We start from the raw sequence: 17,841 nt of genomic DNA, 5'->3' as shown, positions 1-17,841 counted from the left end.
ATAGTCATTATTACGTTCTTAAAATCTCTAGACAAGCAACTACTGAGACAGTGTCTATTTTAACCCTCTGTTTATGAAACAAAAAGGATCACTACAAAGGAGATGAAACTAATGGAGCTGATAATGAAAACAACAGTTTATGTTGCACATTTGGAAATGCAGGTGGTTTGCTCCTGTCATCTGGGCAGACCAACATAAGAAAAGAGCAGAGACCCGATGATAAGATGCTGCTTTAATCAGAGGGTATTAACACCAGGGACAGTCTCAGACAACCTGCCAGCCACAGCCTCTGCACAGAATAGCCACCAAGTTTTCCCATGCTAAACAATCATCAACTGCCATGAACCTCTGTCTAACCTCTGAATGGGGAATCCTCCTGCCTCCCACCCAGCAAAAGCCACCACAGACAATTATCCATTTGAAAGTGCCTCATTTTCCTTTTCTAACACACTCCTGCCCATCAGCCAGGCTTCCTCCCAGCTCCCGCACTGCGCCTCCGGCAGCCCTCAGCCCTAAATCCTCACTGCCCATACGCTGCCAACACACACCATTATGATGCCTACCAGGCTGCCCACAGCTCCAGGCAGCAAAACTCAGAGATATGAAATGGCAACAGAAATGCTTTAAACAGGCTTGTTTCTTGCTGACACGCAGCCTCCTCAGACCTTGTAGCGCCTCTCAGCTGCTGCGGCAGGGCTCCCAGCCCCTCCACTGTCAGAGACGCGTCCATCCTGCCACCCCAACAAAAACTGCTTCCAAAAGCAAGTTTGCGCCCTGTACGGCCATCTAATAAAGTTCTAGTGGCAGGATGATTTCCTCAGGAGCCACTCTCTCCATTACCTTGAAAACAAGACAGAGGAGCCCCCAAGAGGTTTTGTTGAAATAACAGTAGCCATTCTACAGATCGAATAGAGAAAAATTGCAACAAAGACTTCCTACCGTGGTTTTCTAACCTCTTCTGGGGATGACCTAAGTGAAGGGTAGGAGGACTGAAGTTGGCACAGGTAACTGTCAAAAGATCCAGCTACTCTTTCAGCTTCATTCCGTACCAATAGTTTTCCGAACTACTGGCTTCAGTCATGTAATAGATTCCAGCTTCTCTCCACACAGCAAACTACTGCTTCAAACCCTAAAACCTCCTTGAAAATCTATCCCATAAATAAGCCCCAACTGTCTTGTTAAGATACAATGATGACAAAGACCTGTACGTTAATAGGAGTGAAAGCCTTTTTTCGTTAATGTCACTTCATCACACCACATTGTTTGAAGAACGGAGCCTTTGATGACCGTCCCTCTGTGACATACAGGATTTTTCCTTTGCCCTCACAGCAGGCAAGGGCACCACGCTGATTTCCACATTTCCTATGCAAACACAAGAAGAAAAACACTTTCTCCTAAGCTAACGTGAAATGGACGGTATTAACTATCAGCTCCTGAAGGATGCAGTTTGGGCACAGCTTACACAAGCCCGTCCTAGCGCCCTGCATCCCAGACACACCACCTCATCCTTCTCAATCACAGCATTTTAGCCATCCTGGCGCTCTCGTCTCATCCTAATTCTACCGCTCCCACTCCTCCAAAGGTGAAAGGCACCTACATGTATTTAAAAAGGTCGAAGCTTCCCTTATAGCTCCTTCACAAATTATTGATGTGTAAGAACAGTTGTAGTCTGCTTTGACAACAGGTTAAAAAAAAGTTCCGCTGCACTGGGAAATGCGGTGCCTGATTTAACTACCTGTTTATTACGTGAAAATGGCCACGTAAACCGAGCTGACACAAACCAAATGGGTGATGAAAATAACAGCACATTTCAAGAAGTGGAAACACAGATGGCTCACTGGGGTCTGCAGGAAGTTACTAATCATCACTCCCATAATACCCTCTCTACAGACAGATCTGTGAGCTCTGCAGCCACAGCAGCAACTCCTCGAGACCAATCCATCTAACCAACATGAGCCGGGACGCAAACTCCCCCACTTGAACCAAAGACTAAAGAGAAGATAAAGCTGAAAAAACGCAATGGATGGATGAATCATGATGCATCTGCTGATGTGGAGTCTGTTACCAGAATGAGCTTATCTGAAGTAGAAAACAACTCAGATGCTAGTTTGGCCACGTTAGAAAATGAGGTGGCCACATAAGAAGATTGAGTGTGATTTTTTTTCTTCTTAGAACACTGTAGGCAGATTAAAATAACCATCTGTGTATCTGTGCAGTAGGAAGAATGGGAAAGATCAGACCCAGGAGTTATCAAGGAGAGGACAAGAATACATCCAAAAGAAATGCTCTGAGCAATTACTCAGCAGTTAGTAAAAGGAGTTATTTAGAGGAAGCAGGGAACCAAAGAAGTCACCAAGATGTAAAGAGTCCTTCTTGCTTTCCTATCAGCACCCACTCTACTGGAAGGGATGGATCCAGCCCTACCCTGCTCCAGACTCTCCTCAGGCTCTGCCCCAGCCCTGGTCCTGCTCCCCTCCCACAATCAGCTGAAAAACAGCACCGGAGCAGAAAGCCTCCGCCAAGCTGGCAGGTCACGGAGCAGCGGGCAGCCAGGGGCAGGAAACACAATTCGGTTTTACAGACAAATTCTGTAGGCCAAAACTGTGAGAACTAGAGCAAGTTATGTGCACATCAGATCATAAATAACCAAATTAGAACTTAGCCAGCAGACAATGGGTTAATATCCTTGCAACTTCTATTCCAAGCTATTATCCACCACTCAGAGGTCTGGAAGAAAAATCTCCATTCTGTGAGAAGTGTTAAATCTGGTTTTGTCCTCAGTTCAGTCAAAAGAAAAGACTCCTATTGCTACAGTGTTGAAGGCAACCAGAGCAAAGCAGCAGGTAATTATGTGTACAGAGGTATAAATAAAGCTAATGGAGGCTTTATATCCTGGGTGCTCCCTCAATTTTACAACAGCTCAAATCCCCACTGATTTTACAAGTGGCTCTTTGGCACCTTTCCTTACTCAGCAATTCCCTCAACTTTTACCCTGTTCTTTCTTTATGAACAAGATAAAACAACTCAACAGCTTTGGGAGCTTGGATTCCTGAGTGACAAGACTACAGAGGCTGCCAGTATGAAGCTGCCCTGTTGTGGGCTGGTGGAAGGGCTGCTTCATCCTTGAGGATCCATCCCATCCAGAGTCCTCAACAATGCACTGATGCTCTGTAAACGTGCATTTTCTCTCACCTACAAACTGCTTGAAAAAACAGCCCCCAGGGACGATCTTTGCATGCAACCCTCCACGTGTTCAATAAAGTGGGACGTACCCCAATCACCACTACAGATTCCAAACAACTTAAAATCCTCCAGAAATTCAACTTAAAAATAAATATATACTCAAAATATCTGTGAGACACAGCATGTGTCTGCAATATTGTTTTACTGTGACGCTCAGCATACGCTATCCTACGATATTTCCCAATCTAAAGCAGTATGGTAGCCTGCATATGACGTCCTATTTACAAACACACAGAGGGTGAAAAGGTAATATGGAATATTCTAGGTTTCTGACAAGAAATTATCCATTCAAAGTGGCTCTTGTCCTTTCCTGTTTATGAGTAACAACGTAATGCCACATCAATGGAATTCCTGAGCTGAGAACACGACAGACCTACTAAAAAAGCCCCTCATTCCAAAACTGCTCATAAGAGCACGCAGTTCTTGACCCCTACCACATCTAGAAGGAGCCCATGAAGTCACACCAGCTCAACTGGGGCATCTGGCTCCAGCAAAAGGCTTTCAGATTTCATTAACTACTTCAGTTACGGTTACTGTGACTATTGCTTAATAGTGTTCATTCCCACTTCCGCAGTGATACAGGTTATTGGTTCACTGTGAAGCCCTCACGACGCTTGGAGATGTAAGTGAAATTAAAGATCTCGGCTTTGTTACTCCTGAACGTTGAGACCCGTGGAGGCACTCAGTTGCAGCGCAACAAGTTCTGCAAGCAAAGTAATCCGCAAGATCCAGACAGAAGTCACTGTACTCCTGTCAGTCAGGTTTTTAACTCTGCCTCTCCTGTAAGGTGTTCTCTGTCTTTATAGTCAGCCAAACACTAAGTTGGTTATTATGGAGATACAATATATTTAAACTGGACTTTGTCAGTAATCCTAAAACTGCTAAAGCCTGTTGAATATTTAAACAATGACATTTATGCACATAGTCTGTTAATACAGCTTTATTACCAAAATAAACTTACCTTTAGCACGCATCAATTAATAAAAAATTAAAATACTCATCAGGTTAGCACAAGATTTAATTTAGACTCTATTAATAAATTAATGAAGTGAATTAAAGCACTAAGCATTTCATTATGTTTAGGGCTTGTTTAGAATTTCACATATTTTCATGCTCTTTTTTTTTCATATTACAATACTGAACACAGATTATTAAAGTACAATCCACTGTGGCAATGCGGACTTATCTGCTTTTCAAGTGTTTCTTCTATAATTCCTACAAGCATTTCTCTATCTTTCTGGCATACATTAATGATGTTACAATACAATACGCATTAGCCACGCTGTTCATATCCCATGAGAACTAAAATACACACGCATTTCAAAGGAAGAAATGCATGCTATGGGCTTCTTGGAGACAATAGTTCATTTTCTCAGTTTTTTTTCTTTTACTAAAATAACAGATTTAATGGAATTTCCTGTAAGGAAATTACAATTAATAAAGAACTTAATTACAAATCCATTAGATTTCAGTCACTGCAGCAACAAAACAGAGTTTTCATGAACACTCAAAAAATCCAATAATGTAACCTCTGGTAAAGCTTGAAAAAGCCCTGAAGGACAAGGCAGTTAGATCAATATTAGTTTATTTTAACTGCTGTGCAGTATGAAGAGATGAGGCTGATCATCTGATGGATTTTATTACCTGTTGGAGAGATAAGTCCTGGTGATAAGAGGCCTGGAACTCCATGGGGCAGAAGACGCGCATTCTCTTGTATCGCAACTCCTAGGGAACGCTTGGGGGGTCTTCCTGGCCGTGAGCTGATGAAATAAGAGGAAAAATGAAAACGTATTTTCTTTTTGAAATATTTACTTACTACACATGGTATTGATTTGTATAAAGTAGATAAACCATTAGCGACACACAGAAATATATTATAAATTCTTGCCTTGGAAAAAAAGAAAGAAACAGTTGATCAAACATAGACGTTTCAGAAGAAAAATAAAGACTACTCAAAGCTGTGCTGCCAAAACATGAGAAGGTGAAACCTTGAATGCAACACAATCTTAAACTTTGCCTTCCAAATCACGGCAGACAACTGCCTGCTCCTGAAGACACAGCAATAACTAAATGCTGAGCTTTTCCTGATTACTTATCTTTATGGATTAACTAATGTTTTTAATTATTAGACAGGTTAAATCAAGAACAGTAACCCAACCCATTAAAAATATCACCATCCCTTGGCCACCCTGTAAATTACAACTACGGTTTTCAATCCAAGATGTTAAAGCTCTGTTTACAGACCTCGTATGTTTGGGTTTTTTTTTCATCTACCACATTTATTCCTTCTATCAGTGGGAGTACATGAAACCATCCTACACAGCTGCCATTGTACCACAGAGAACGACAGACCCCAGAACCATTTGAGTCAGCTCTTTCCCAAGCCAGCAAATAAAAATGCAGCCTCCTCATGTTTGGAAAAATATTGCTGCTTCTTTTTGGTCAAAACAAACTCTACTTTGTTGAATAACTGAGCTTCTGACAAAATACGGTGAAACATTGTATAAAATAACCAAGCTGCAGCAATGAATGAGGTTTGAATAGAAAGCATTTCCAAAACGACTGCTAGTTCACAAAGAAATTTAAGTTAAACCTCACTCTATCAACTTACAGTGGCAAAGCCCTCCATCAATACAAGACAAACTCTGCGTTTCAATGAAGACAACTTCCAGCAACACTACACAGAGGTACCACTAACCTGCTCGTTTTTCACAGTGTGCTAGTTTTATTCTGTTTTACTGTACATCAAAGTAGCACAAAATCTTTTATTTTGTTTATTATTTTATCTGTATAAAACCACCCTCTCTCTTCTCTTTAGCGTTGGGTTTGTCCATTTTGTATTTCATTTTATTCAGTACTTATTCCATTTTTCTTTTTTATGCTTTAAGTTGTTTGTCATACCATGACGGCTCCAGCAAAGCCTTCGATGAGAGCCTCGGCTCACCAGGCTGCAATAAAGACAACCCAGAATAGGAGTGCTTGAGCGCCACAGGAACCTGGAGGCACATGTGCGTTCTCTATTAAAATTAACTGCTGAAATCATCCACAGCACAGGAAAAACCATCCAACAGACAGTACTGGTCTCATGCGTGTGTGGGGGGTGTTAAACAAAAAAGAATTGTTCTTTTGATTTAGAGAAGTCTGTGCTTATACACTTACACTCCGAAAAAAACTACAAAACAGCTACAATTAGCAGCTTTCTCCAGCAGAGGATCTCAATCAACAAAAGTACAAAACATTGTCTTCTCAAGCTCAATTACTAACAAAACTTTTGCATAAAACTCCATAGGTTGATAGTAATCTAAGAAAAACATTTTAAAAATTAAACAAACTGCTTCACAAGAGTTTGCAAAGTCATTTTATTCATGAATTGAGTTTTCAGAGGAAGAGCAAGGGGACAATGGAGTTCCAGTTCTATTTATGTGCAGACCACAGTTTATGTCAATGAATGTTGAACTCCGAGGAGACAAGTGGTCACCCACAGGCTTCCCAGACCAGATCTTCAGGTGTTTCCCAGCACACACAACAAGCAGAAGCGAAACTCTGATCTGCAGTTACGCACTGAGAGAACGCTCAGCATTAAGGAAAAGTTTCAGGAGATGGTGAAAGAGAAGAAGTTCAAACCAAAACTTACTCAGCTGCCTTTCAGAGTTTTGCTGACTATATTTATATCCTGCCTACTCACCCAAGCAAGGCAAGTACTCCTGGGAAAACGGAGCACTGTTTTCTCTCTGATTTGGCGTCTTTGGGATTGCAGTTCTTTGAGGGAAGGGGTTTGACAGACTCAAATGAATAAAGAAGAGATCTATGCTTCTAGAACAGATCTTAGGAAGAAACCTTTTCCTGTGAGGGTGGGGAGGCCCTGGCCCAGGGTGCCCAGAGCAGTGGTGGCTGCCCCATCCCTGGAGGGGTTCCAGGCCAGGTTGGATGGGGCTTGGAGCCCCTGATCCAGTGGGAGGTGTCCCTGCCCATGGCAGAGGAGGTGGAACTGGATGGGCTTTGAGGTCCCTTCCAACCCAAACCATTCTGTGATTTTATGATCTACAATTCTAACCTACACACAACCTTTCAGTGAATGTTACTATAAAGCAGCAACCACTCGGGGCCAGATTCTGGTTTTACACAGCTGTAGCCATGATAATTTGAAGGGAATTGTTCCCAGCTGAACATGTTCAAATAAAATCAAAGGCCTTTGTCTCTAATTTAATGTTAGCTTTTAACTAAAGAGCTCAAGGCTGGATGTTGCCTCCAGCTGATTGACATTTATACAACACCTGCAAAAGAACCCTTTGGGTCTTTAACACTGTGCTGATGGCTGACAAGTAACACCACTAATGCCGTATGTCTGGTTCGGAACTAAGGACACGAAGCAAAGGGCCACCCAACACTCTGACACAGATACCTCCCACTTCCCACCTGGAGAGGAACAGAGACCACGTCTCCCACCGTGAAGAAAGGTCTTTTACCAGAAATTTCATACAGACAGGACACAAATATTTGTGTATATCTTATTAAAACAGTAAGATTTAGAGCAAAGGAAGCAAAAACATCACTGAAGTTCCAAATCTTTATGGGATTTACTTTACATTTTGAATATGCTGCTGTCAGGGCTAGGGCTGGCACCCCAAAGCAATGAAACCCCACTGCTCTGTCTCAACACCCCCAGTACCCAGCACGCTTCCAGCCATCCTACGAGGTCTAGAATTCTGACCAATTCCCATTTGCTATTGAAAACATAACCAACCCTCACAATTTCGAGAAAATCACTAATAGATGCCCTGAACAGAAATCATAAGACATGCAAAATTATCATTTGGGGAGACTGAGACATCATTTGTGGTTATGTAAATATTAGCATATAAATGCTAATAGTATTAGCATAAAAATATTTAATATTATTTCTCCTATTCTTTTGTCACCCTGCCCCACCCTAAAACCTCCACATAACTGTTACAATTGTCATCAACAGGTCTTTGTGAATAGAAAATGACTCCATTCTCAATCAGGTGTTTCTTCAGTTTGAAACTCCTAGTTTATAAATATCTTTTAAAAACATTTTAAAGTACAAGAGTTATGGTCATAAATGGAGACCATGGAGACCACAACAGAAGTACAATACCACTTATCATTAATAAATCTAGTAATCTTACTAATTTTACTAAATAAATGCAAATAAATTGGCCCACTCAAAGCATATACTGATCAAAAATCTGTTAGCATCTCTCAAAATCAAAACCCAAAAGTCCTCGGGTCATCTGTTACTTTAAAGTGAGGGTGACTGGAGGTTTTACACCCAGTTACAGTGTTGCTCGTTCTTGCCATCCTCTCCATCTCACTCCCAAAAAATCATTAACGCTGAAAGAGAAAAATGAACTCATCTGAATGTTGTTCAGTTTTCTATTTTGTTTGGAATTAAATTTGTCAGAGACTAAATTAAATTTTAAGCAGTATATGTGACAGTTAAAATTTATACAGTAAAATGTGGAGGAATTAGTCATTAATGTCTGTTTTTCGTTTAATTTCCACTCCTGTTGAGAACTAATTTTATTATTTTCCCTCTCAAAGTTTTATATATTCCCTAGACATCCCAAGGATTTTTGATTGGAATCAAAACATAAAATAAGGTTATTTTTGTGATTTCGTTAAAATCACTGATCAGCTCTACCTTTTATAACTCCATTTTATGCTCATTACGGACAACTATATTTCATAAAATCCACAAATCCATCAACACTTTGTAACATGTAATTAATCAGAGGAAACATACAGCACATCACCGCTGATGTATGATAACGCTCTACTTTTGCGCTTTTAAATATAGGAGATTTACTAGAATCAGAAGTGAATTTGCATATTAATCAAGACAAATAAACATGTGGTGATTTAACTAGGAAACTGTTATTTGGATGACAATTTAATCAGCACAGGTTGAAAGGTCCATCACTGCAGCATCCTGTTTCTGCTAAAATATTGATTGCGTTACTGATTTCAGTAATGCTTTATTTTACAGGGCACAAATAACCATGTAATTACTCTTTAATTAAATGGTAATTGCTTGCTGGCAATTATTTGTTAACTTTTGGAGTTTAATTACTGGGTTATTTGTGTTTTGTGAAATAAAATGTTATGTATTAGTAGCCCAAAATATTTTCTGAATGAATGGTCTGTCAAAACTAGACAAGTAAGTTATGATGGTATGAGTTTGACAAGTAACACTATAACACTAAAACTATTATTAAAAGGATCAGATGAATCTTTGAATGTTTTCCCTTTACAAAATTAACATTAGATGTAACATTTGTGAGATAAATGGAGGAATACTATACCACAGAAGCATGATTTCCTCTGGGGTCTAGTCCACCATTTAGCATAATTTATCCTGATGCTTTGCTTTTCATTCTCCAGGCTTCTTTAGAGGAACCGGAATAGTATCCTATCCTCATGAGAGCAAAGAATAAACCAAGCAGAAATATATTTCAACAGTACTTCATATTTCTGCATCTGAAGTGGATTACCACCAGCACATTATCTTAGCAGCCTATAAACTCTGTAGACTTGGCAGTTAGCTAGATAACAGGGGAAAGCATTATGTCTCGCAGTGTCAATGAGAGATGACACGTCGTGTGATATATTTATTCCAAGTGGTGATAGATGAAGTACCCCATACTTTGATCGTTAAGATTTGAATTTTACTTCTACACTTTTCATTTTTGTCATCAACTGTTTACGAACTGGCAGCAGACGCCCGAGCCAGGACTGCTGATTTTGTTTTTTTTCAAAAGATATCCAGTTAATAAATTAATTATTGATTCCATGAGGCTTGAGTTATTTGGTATAAAAATACGCTAGACTTGTGATTTAGGAAGCTCTCATACGTACCGCAGATTTCTTCAATAGCAACATATTCTATTAGGCTTAAAGGGGAAATACAGAAGCGCTCTACGCCGTGCTGCGCCCACTGCTCTCGCCGTGGTGGCAGTAACTGGCACAAGTACAAGTAAACAAACACAAACCCCAACAGTCTTAATTGCTTTCGTAAAACTGAAACAGGAACCACAAATTAAAATACTGCTGTCCTCAGAGGTCATGAAAATACATGCTTCTCATTGTGAAAGGTACTCTTTGATGCCCTCACCAATAAACATCTTGATAATTTGAGCTAAAATTATTTCCTTTCATTACCCTAAGATTTTTAATTGTAGTGTGGACTTAAAATAATCGCCTCGCTTTGGCATTTATTACATTTCAAAGATGCCAATGGTAGTTAAACTCTACTTGACCTTTCGGTGTTTAAGAAGAGAAGCAAACTCTGACCTTGCAGCAACCTGATTCTGTCTCCTCTCCGCGCTGGCAAACTGATCACTTGTCTAACCATTGCAGGACATTGGATCATCAGCCACATCAAAGGCAACAAGAGCCAATTCAGCAGGAGGAAGAAAGTCATCCATGCAAAATGGGCAATTAACATTAATCATACATGAAGTTGGCTGAGCTGATACCAAGAACCTGGTCCCTATGGCAACTCTCACAGAGCAGTGCCCACACTGGCACCAGGAGAGCCACAGCTCATCTTCCACGGACTCCGCGTGCTCCCTTCTCACTTCAGCAGACAGAAGGAAATTGCGGAGAAAAGCTCTGACACTCCCAAACAAAATCATCCCACTCAATTCTCCAGGAGGTTTCAGTGAGGGAGGTCCTCAACATCAGCCTCAGTGAAAGTGTCAGTGGGAGTTTGTTCCTAAAGCATCACAAATCTGAACTTTTTCTCTGTCATTATGAATTTGTGATACTTTTAAGAAAAAAAGAGTCCTTGACACCACTGAACTGTTCAGAGCTGGGGCTAGATTGGATTATTACATCTTTATTTAATTCACCACTAAGAATGGAAATTAGCACATTACCATTTTGTGGGAGCTCCCCACTCCACTGAGAGCAGTTCCAGTACTAACTCCTGATAAGACTTTCATACTCCTACTATAACATTTATATCTCCTAACAAGGAGAAAAGGGGATGCCAGAGAGATGTTGGAGAACGTGAGCTCAGACGGTCACCTGCCAAACACCTTCTGCTTTTTCCTTGCTCTCCCGCCCCGGGAATGGCATGGGGTGTCTGACTGGATGAGGAAACGTGATCTCTGAAAACCCTGCCTGCTCCTGTTCGAAGCCGGCGGGAGAGGCAGGTGGTGGAGCGGTGGGCATTCACCGCAGTGCCGGCAGCAGCTAAAATCCTCCCCAGACCTCAGCCTTCTGGACTCACGGCCATAATCTTCCTCACGGACCTTTAGCAATAGCTCAAGTCTCGTCACTCATACAGATGCCTGAGAATACAACACAGCAGAAAAACTAAGCCACCACACATCCAGCTGGATACTGTTTTTTTCCTAAATACACCAATTCCACAGTTATCCCACTGCCTTCCAGCAAGGTATATGACAGAAGCCATCACTCAGACTCCTCAAAGTATGAGGCAACAGCAAAATTCCAGAGCAGCAGCACGAGTCTTTGGGGTGTCTGTACTGATGGGTGCACTCAGAATCATAAAGCTGAAATAGTCCTCAAAAGGTAATGTGTTCTCTCTACCTCTGCCCCCAGTCCAGATCAAATACACTCAAACCATTCCTGAGCAACGTGTAGTCCAGCCTGCCTCTGAGAACACTCCCTGCTGGAGATCCCACAACTCCCACAGGCAGATCCACACCAACGCTCAGGCCAGCCTTCCTCTCAGGAAAGGTTTGCGGGGCAAAGGGAGGCTGACATCTAACCTAGTTCCCTTCTGTTTAATTTAAGGAACGTATTTTTTGCCATCTACTCGGCAGACATGGAAAACAACTTATACCTTTCTGCTTTGCAGATGCTCTTTGTACTTTCCGAGAACTCATAATATTTTGCCTTTGTGAGGCTTTCATACATACAGATGGAATTTTTAGACCTAGTGTTTATAGCCGTGATCTTGCAACACCCTGAACACGCACTGCAAGCAGCAAAGGTACATGCTTTATTCCCACACTGAAACAGTCTAACTTGGCCTTCAGTTTTTTCTTACATCACGTATGTCCTTATCAAACTGAATCCCGCTCAAAACATTTTGTCCAGAGCATCTGCATCCTAATGCCATTCCTGGTGTGCATGAAACCCCCGCTACCTTGGCACTGTCCTGAAGCTTAATAAGCATTTTATTCCTTTTTTTCATCTACCAGGCAATGACTGAGGTCCCTGAACCGAACAGAAAGCAGCCCCTGTGTTCAGGATGGCTCCCAGTCTGAACAGGAACCATTGTCTCAATGGGATGGTTTTCCACCATGTTTGTTTCTAAACCTGCACTGTCCCACAGACTATTTTTCTGGTTTGCTTAAAAAAAAAAGCCCTGTGACACTTTGCTAAAAAAGAGGCTGCTCTTCCCAAAATTTGGTATATGCGATGTTGTACAAATGGCACAGGCGTTACAGGCAACTCTGTCAGCAGTGCTGCTTTGGCAGATGCTCTCCAAGCACGGAGTCAGACAAGCCAACTCCCTTTACCCTGCGTGTTCCTCCAGTGGCCACCTGAAGATCTTCCAGGGAGTAGAGAAACCTGCTGCTCTGTCACCCTTTAAATTACACCCATATATCCGTTTCTCGATGCCAGCTATGCTTTGTACCTGCTGGGAGCACCGGCTCCCCTGGCAAGGCAGAGAAAGCTGGGGAGAAGAGACCCACTGTGCTTTATCCTCCCTTTTTTAGCCTTCAGCAAATTCTTAGTCTTCACGTTTTCCACAACTGCATCCAAATACAGTTCTGATTATTAATACCAGTCTTGACATCTTCTTCATACCAATTCATTAAATTTTTTCTTTGTTAAAGAAAGAAAGGCGATGGAATAGACAATTTAAGGGTTGACTACTCAACTGACACAGAAAGTATAACTGTGAAACCATTTTATACTTCATCTACTTGACCTAGTTACCGTACTTCTAACCCCAAATATCCACAAATCATGACCCTGAAATCATGAAAACAAATAATATTCTACTGTATTTGAAGTTCTATTTTGCACATTTTCATTTGGCTTTTAATTTTTTAAGTTCAAAAAAATCATCACACTTCTCCTCTTCTTTAGAAAGAAAAAGAGCCAGGAGAGACTGAACAGAGTGGTGGTGTGTTCTTTCCCTGAATCTTCCCAACTGGAAGCTGAGATTCTAATAAGTTGATCGGTAAATTAAGAAGCTTCTCAAAAAAACACACTAAATATGAACAAGCCCTAAGAACTATGAGAAGTGCAGAAGCACAGTCTCCTCCTGCAGTATTTGTGATGGAGAGTTACCACCAGGAGTTCACTGCTTCTGTACGAGGCCGGGTGGGCATTTCCCTGCCTGCTACATAAAGAAGTCTTCACATACTATGACACAATTAAAGAAAATACTTTTTATTTTTAAAAAAATTGGTCCAATTCAAGAAAACCTCTTCTATAAAACTATCCGGATAAATACTGAAGCAGTGTAGAGACGTGTAAAATTATTTAATTTATAGTAAAATTTATTCTTTGAAAACATCATTGTCCCAATGCATCTCAATCCAGCCTACCTCACTTAAAAAAAGATCACAAATTAAGGACTATTTGCTTTCAACTGTGCAAAAAGATAATAAAGAATTTAAACAAGCTTTCTAGAAACTTCTTAAACAGATACATTAAAAGGCTTTGATAAACTATTATCTTAAAATCCTAACACTGAGTCAGTACCAGAGAATAACCTTTGTGAAACTATTCTATTCACAGGTGCATCTTACAGATTTATCCTTACCAAGGTTTAACCTTTTGGTTATTTACAAATTAGGTTATTTATTTAAAACTTGAGTTTGGGTCTACAATCAGAAAAATCACCTAAATCCCTGGCATTCAAATGTCACTGAAGTCCAGCTGCAACAGAGAGTAAGTGATTGTTTCTTACTTCAGAAAGTTTAACTGCTTATTGATGAATTCAGGCATTTCAAAATAAGTTTCAAACAAAAAAAAAAGGATTTTTGGTTTCACTGAGATTTAAAACCTTAAATAATTCTGAATTATTTATTACCGTGCCTGCAGATAGAAAAGTGCCTCAACATCCCTGCTGTTAATTTTTTCCTGTCAAATAACACCTCTCAGAGGGAGAAGGGGAATAAATCCCCAAATTTGAGAACTGCCGTGATTCAGAGCTACAGACAGCCTGAAAGGGCTCCCACTGTAACACGCTGCATCGGCTCTGTTGGAGGGTATATCAGTAATGAAATGGAAAGTGTGACTACAGCACGGGTAGGTATACATACACTAATTTAATATAACCACATCAAATTAGTAGCTGTAGCAGGGAACACGCAGTCGCACAGGTAAAATAGTTTATTTAGCAACTTGAAATCACACCCAGTGGGACAAAGTTCCTGCTGCTGGGTCTTCATTCCCATTGTTACCCCTCTACCTAGGACGAAGCCTCGCCGGAGGGGAGCTGTCGGAGCTGGAACCGTGCCACTAACTACATACCCAGAACCACAAATCTAAATTGCAGAGCTGTTGTCAAAACAATGCTCACCCAAGATGTCCAGCTAAACCAAATGTGAAGCTGCCAGAGATACTGCCAAGTGTATAATGAGCCTCGCAAACCTTGGCTCAGCTACTCAGATAGTTCTGCTTGCGTTTGGAAGCCCGTGAAAGCCGTGAACCACTGGAGATTACAGTCAAGGCTATTATGCACTTGCACTACAGCTATTTTTTATTTCCTAAAATACCTAACTATTCAGGATGTAGAAGAAAGCTAGTCAAAAATAGTTTTAGGATTATTCCACCTGTGAGTGGCAGCTCAGCACTGACGTAAACAGATACCAAGGCAGGCACTGGGGTCAGCGTGGGAACAAACACAGCTTCGCTCCAAAGAGCCTACAGCTGATGCTGGCAAAGACAGACAGAATAAAGATTTCACATGGGCAAGCCCTTAATGGCTTGCCTTCCTCAAAGAGCCACAGAAAGCGTCAGTTGTTCTCTTTCAGTAAACCTCAAATCCAGCATATGGACAACAGCACACGACCACATCGGTGTCTGTTACCTGCCGCTGCTCGTTGCATGTCTGTGCAGAGCCGGACGGGCTTCCTTTCCTGAGTGACAGCTCAATTTCCAGGCTGTCAGCAGGCTCTGCCCTGGGCTGGTGGATATTGCTCAGCCCAGCCGTCACTCCTTGAAGACAAATCCCCAAACCAGGACTGCGGGACTGAAGAGACTCTCTTTGGATAAGGAACGTGTGAAGACCACGCCGTGACAACCAACAGTCTCAGTCCAACCTATGAAGTTTTTCACTTGATGAGAAAATTATCTGTGCAAAATCTTCAGGGTTTATCCCACAGACAAAAAAACTTATTGAACTGAAAACTGAATGAGAAAGAGCAGGAGGAAACTTACTTTCATTAATGTAACTGAACATCGCATATACTGCAGCGTACAGTCCAACCTAGTCCAGATATGCCACTGCACTGAGGAAGTACAGAGCTGCTCTCATCTCAGTTAATTTAGTATCAATTTTTTCAAGCATTCCTTCATAATTTCCATGTGCACACTTCTACAAATAATTGCATGGATACTTTCCAAGCAAGGACTCACCATCTATTACAAATACTCATGATATTTCATATGTGTCTGAATTACTTTAGACCCTTACAAGTTTTACTTTTGACCTGTATCCAAATTCAATGTCAATATAGTGGAACATTATTACAATGAAAGGTTTTTGAAATACTGCTCTTTTCCTCTGAGCTATATCTCAATAAGATTGAATTCAAAGAAACTTGTGAAAAATGTGACTGTTTAAGCCTATTATCTATGGACAGAAACCTAACCGCAAGCACCTAACGTATTTACAGCACTGAGTATCACATAACCCTCATGAGACGACAGCTAATTCCTAACAGTGGTACATTGTAGTGCGGTGGTACAATATTTTCATAGTGATTCAACTTTGATGCAATGGGATACTGCTCTTGCTTAAACTGTTTTCAATTTCTGCATTACAAGTTTCAGTGTTTTCACTATTTTGCAAAGACTCTTCAAAGTCAGAAAACAGAAATCCATCTTTCTAAGAATAATAAATGAAAGAACATAGAAAGTCTTCTATATCACCCTTTGCACCTATGTCCATGTTGAAAGGAAGAATTGTTCGTGGCAATCAAAAGGAACCTCAATGATTGTATCCAGAAGTAAACAAATAAGGGTTAACCTTCACAACACAGAAAATACCCCTTACTCAGCTGGTGGTCCTGGAACAGTATGAAATTAAATCAGCAGCACGAGGACACAGCTATGCTGCTTCACCTTTACCTTTCCAGATTCTGGGATGATTGGTATTTAATTTCTTAGCTATAGAGACAGAAAAGGTAATTATTTCTACCACAAATGTACAAAAGAACAAAGTATTTTTAAACAACAAAACACAAACCTTTAGGACCATGAAAATATGAAAAGAGTGGAAGCAAAATTTTCAAAATTCACATTATATTTGTCTTTAAAATCTTCCTCTTACTGTAAGATGCTAATATGAACAGGACCATACACCAAGCCCATTTAACAGCTTTACTTCACCCTCCCTGTCAGCAGAACTCTCAACCCAACCTCACACTGGACACCAATACCCTTCCCGCATCCGAGGCCATGAAATGTCATTTGTTCAGTTTGAGGTTTAACTCTTCACAGCCTCTGGAAACACAAGCGTCCAGCAAGGACTTCAAGAGGAAGCTACCAAACACAGTAAGAGCCTGCACACACCTGAAGAGCAATCCCTGCTTCTGCATGGAGCCGCGGGATGTTCTCAGCAACCCCCTTCTGCTCTCTGACATCTCTTCAGCCCATGTTTTAGTAGTTAGCTCGGTGGCATCAAGGATCAACACCACCGTAAGCCCACTCTCTGATCTCCCAGCTAAATTCTAGTCACAACCCTGTTTTTCAGAGACTTACGAAGACTCCTGTCTTCTGAGCTGAAAACAATGTTCCTTCCTGAGCGTATAATCCTGGTCCAGACTCACACTTTCAAAACAAACCAGAGCACAGCTTTGAGAGAGGTGTCTCGTTTTCATTTCAAAGACCCTAAAGTGGTGGATTATGCACTGCACTCTTCTTTTTTTCCCAATAATCGATCCTGCAATCACTTATTTCTGAAAAAAAAAAACCTAAAATAAATGAAAGTTCACCTTTCACTGCTGTTTGACCGCTGGCTATTTCCTTGCCTTTTCCTCCCACTTTGAGAAGCACATCCAACAGAAATTTTCTCCATGTGCTTAGAGTTGCAGACTGAAAAACAAACCTCTTAAGTCTGCAGCTACAAGCCAAGGCTACAGCACTAGTGCAGGAACCTGAGAAAGCTTTAATTCCAGCTATAAACCCACAAGAGCAAGCAAACCAACACTGTGCTCTGGTTATTTTTTTTTTCAAAAGCTTCCTTCTAAGCAAACCCCTACTTTTTTTACGAAGATAATAGTTAATCAGTTAGTTCTGCAGTTTGCTCAACATTCACATCACTTCTCCTGGAAATGACTTAAGACCTATCAGCACGGAACGCAGTACGGCCTCTGCCTATGCCAGAGACAGTCAAACACGCACCACTGAAATAAA

At 41.0% G+C, this 17,841-nt stretch overlaps 1 protein-coding gene across 6 annotated transcripts in view; it reads right to left on the bottom strand.

Moving 5' to 3' along the window:
• The window catches only part of DACH2 (dachshund family transcription factor 2), a 272,249-nt gene that overhangs the window by 134,280 nt on the left and 120,128 nt on the right, over window positions 1-17,841 (bottom strand). For all 6 annotated transcript variants that reach the window (XM_054075822.1, XM_054075818.1, XM_054075821.1 and 3 more), the window contains exon 2: window positions 4,888-5,003. In XM_054075822.1, the coding sequence (XP_053931797.1) occupies window positions 4,888-5,003 (116 nt within the window). The remainder of the gene's footprint in view (window positions 1-4,887; window positions 5,004-17,841) is intronic.

This window comes from Cuculus canorus, chromosome 10, assembly GCF_017976375.1.
Source record: "Cuculus canorus isolate bCucCan1 chromosome 10, bCucCan1.pri, whole genome shotgun sequence".
Taxonomy (NCBI): Eukaryota; Metazoa; Chordata; class Aves; order Cuculiformes; family Cuculidae; genus Cuculus; species Cuculus canorus.
Note: the sequence above shows the minus strand (reverse complement) of the source record. Positions and strands in the feature narration are given on the sequence as shown.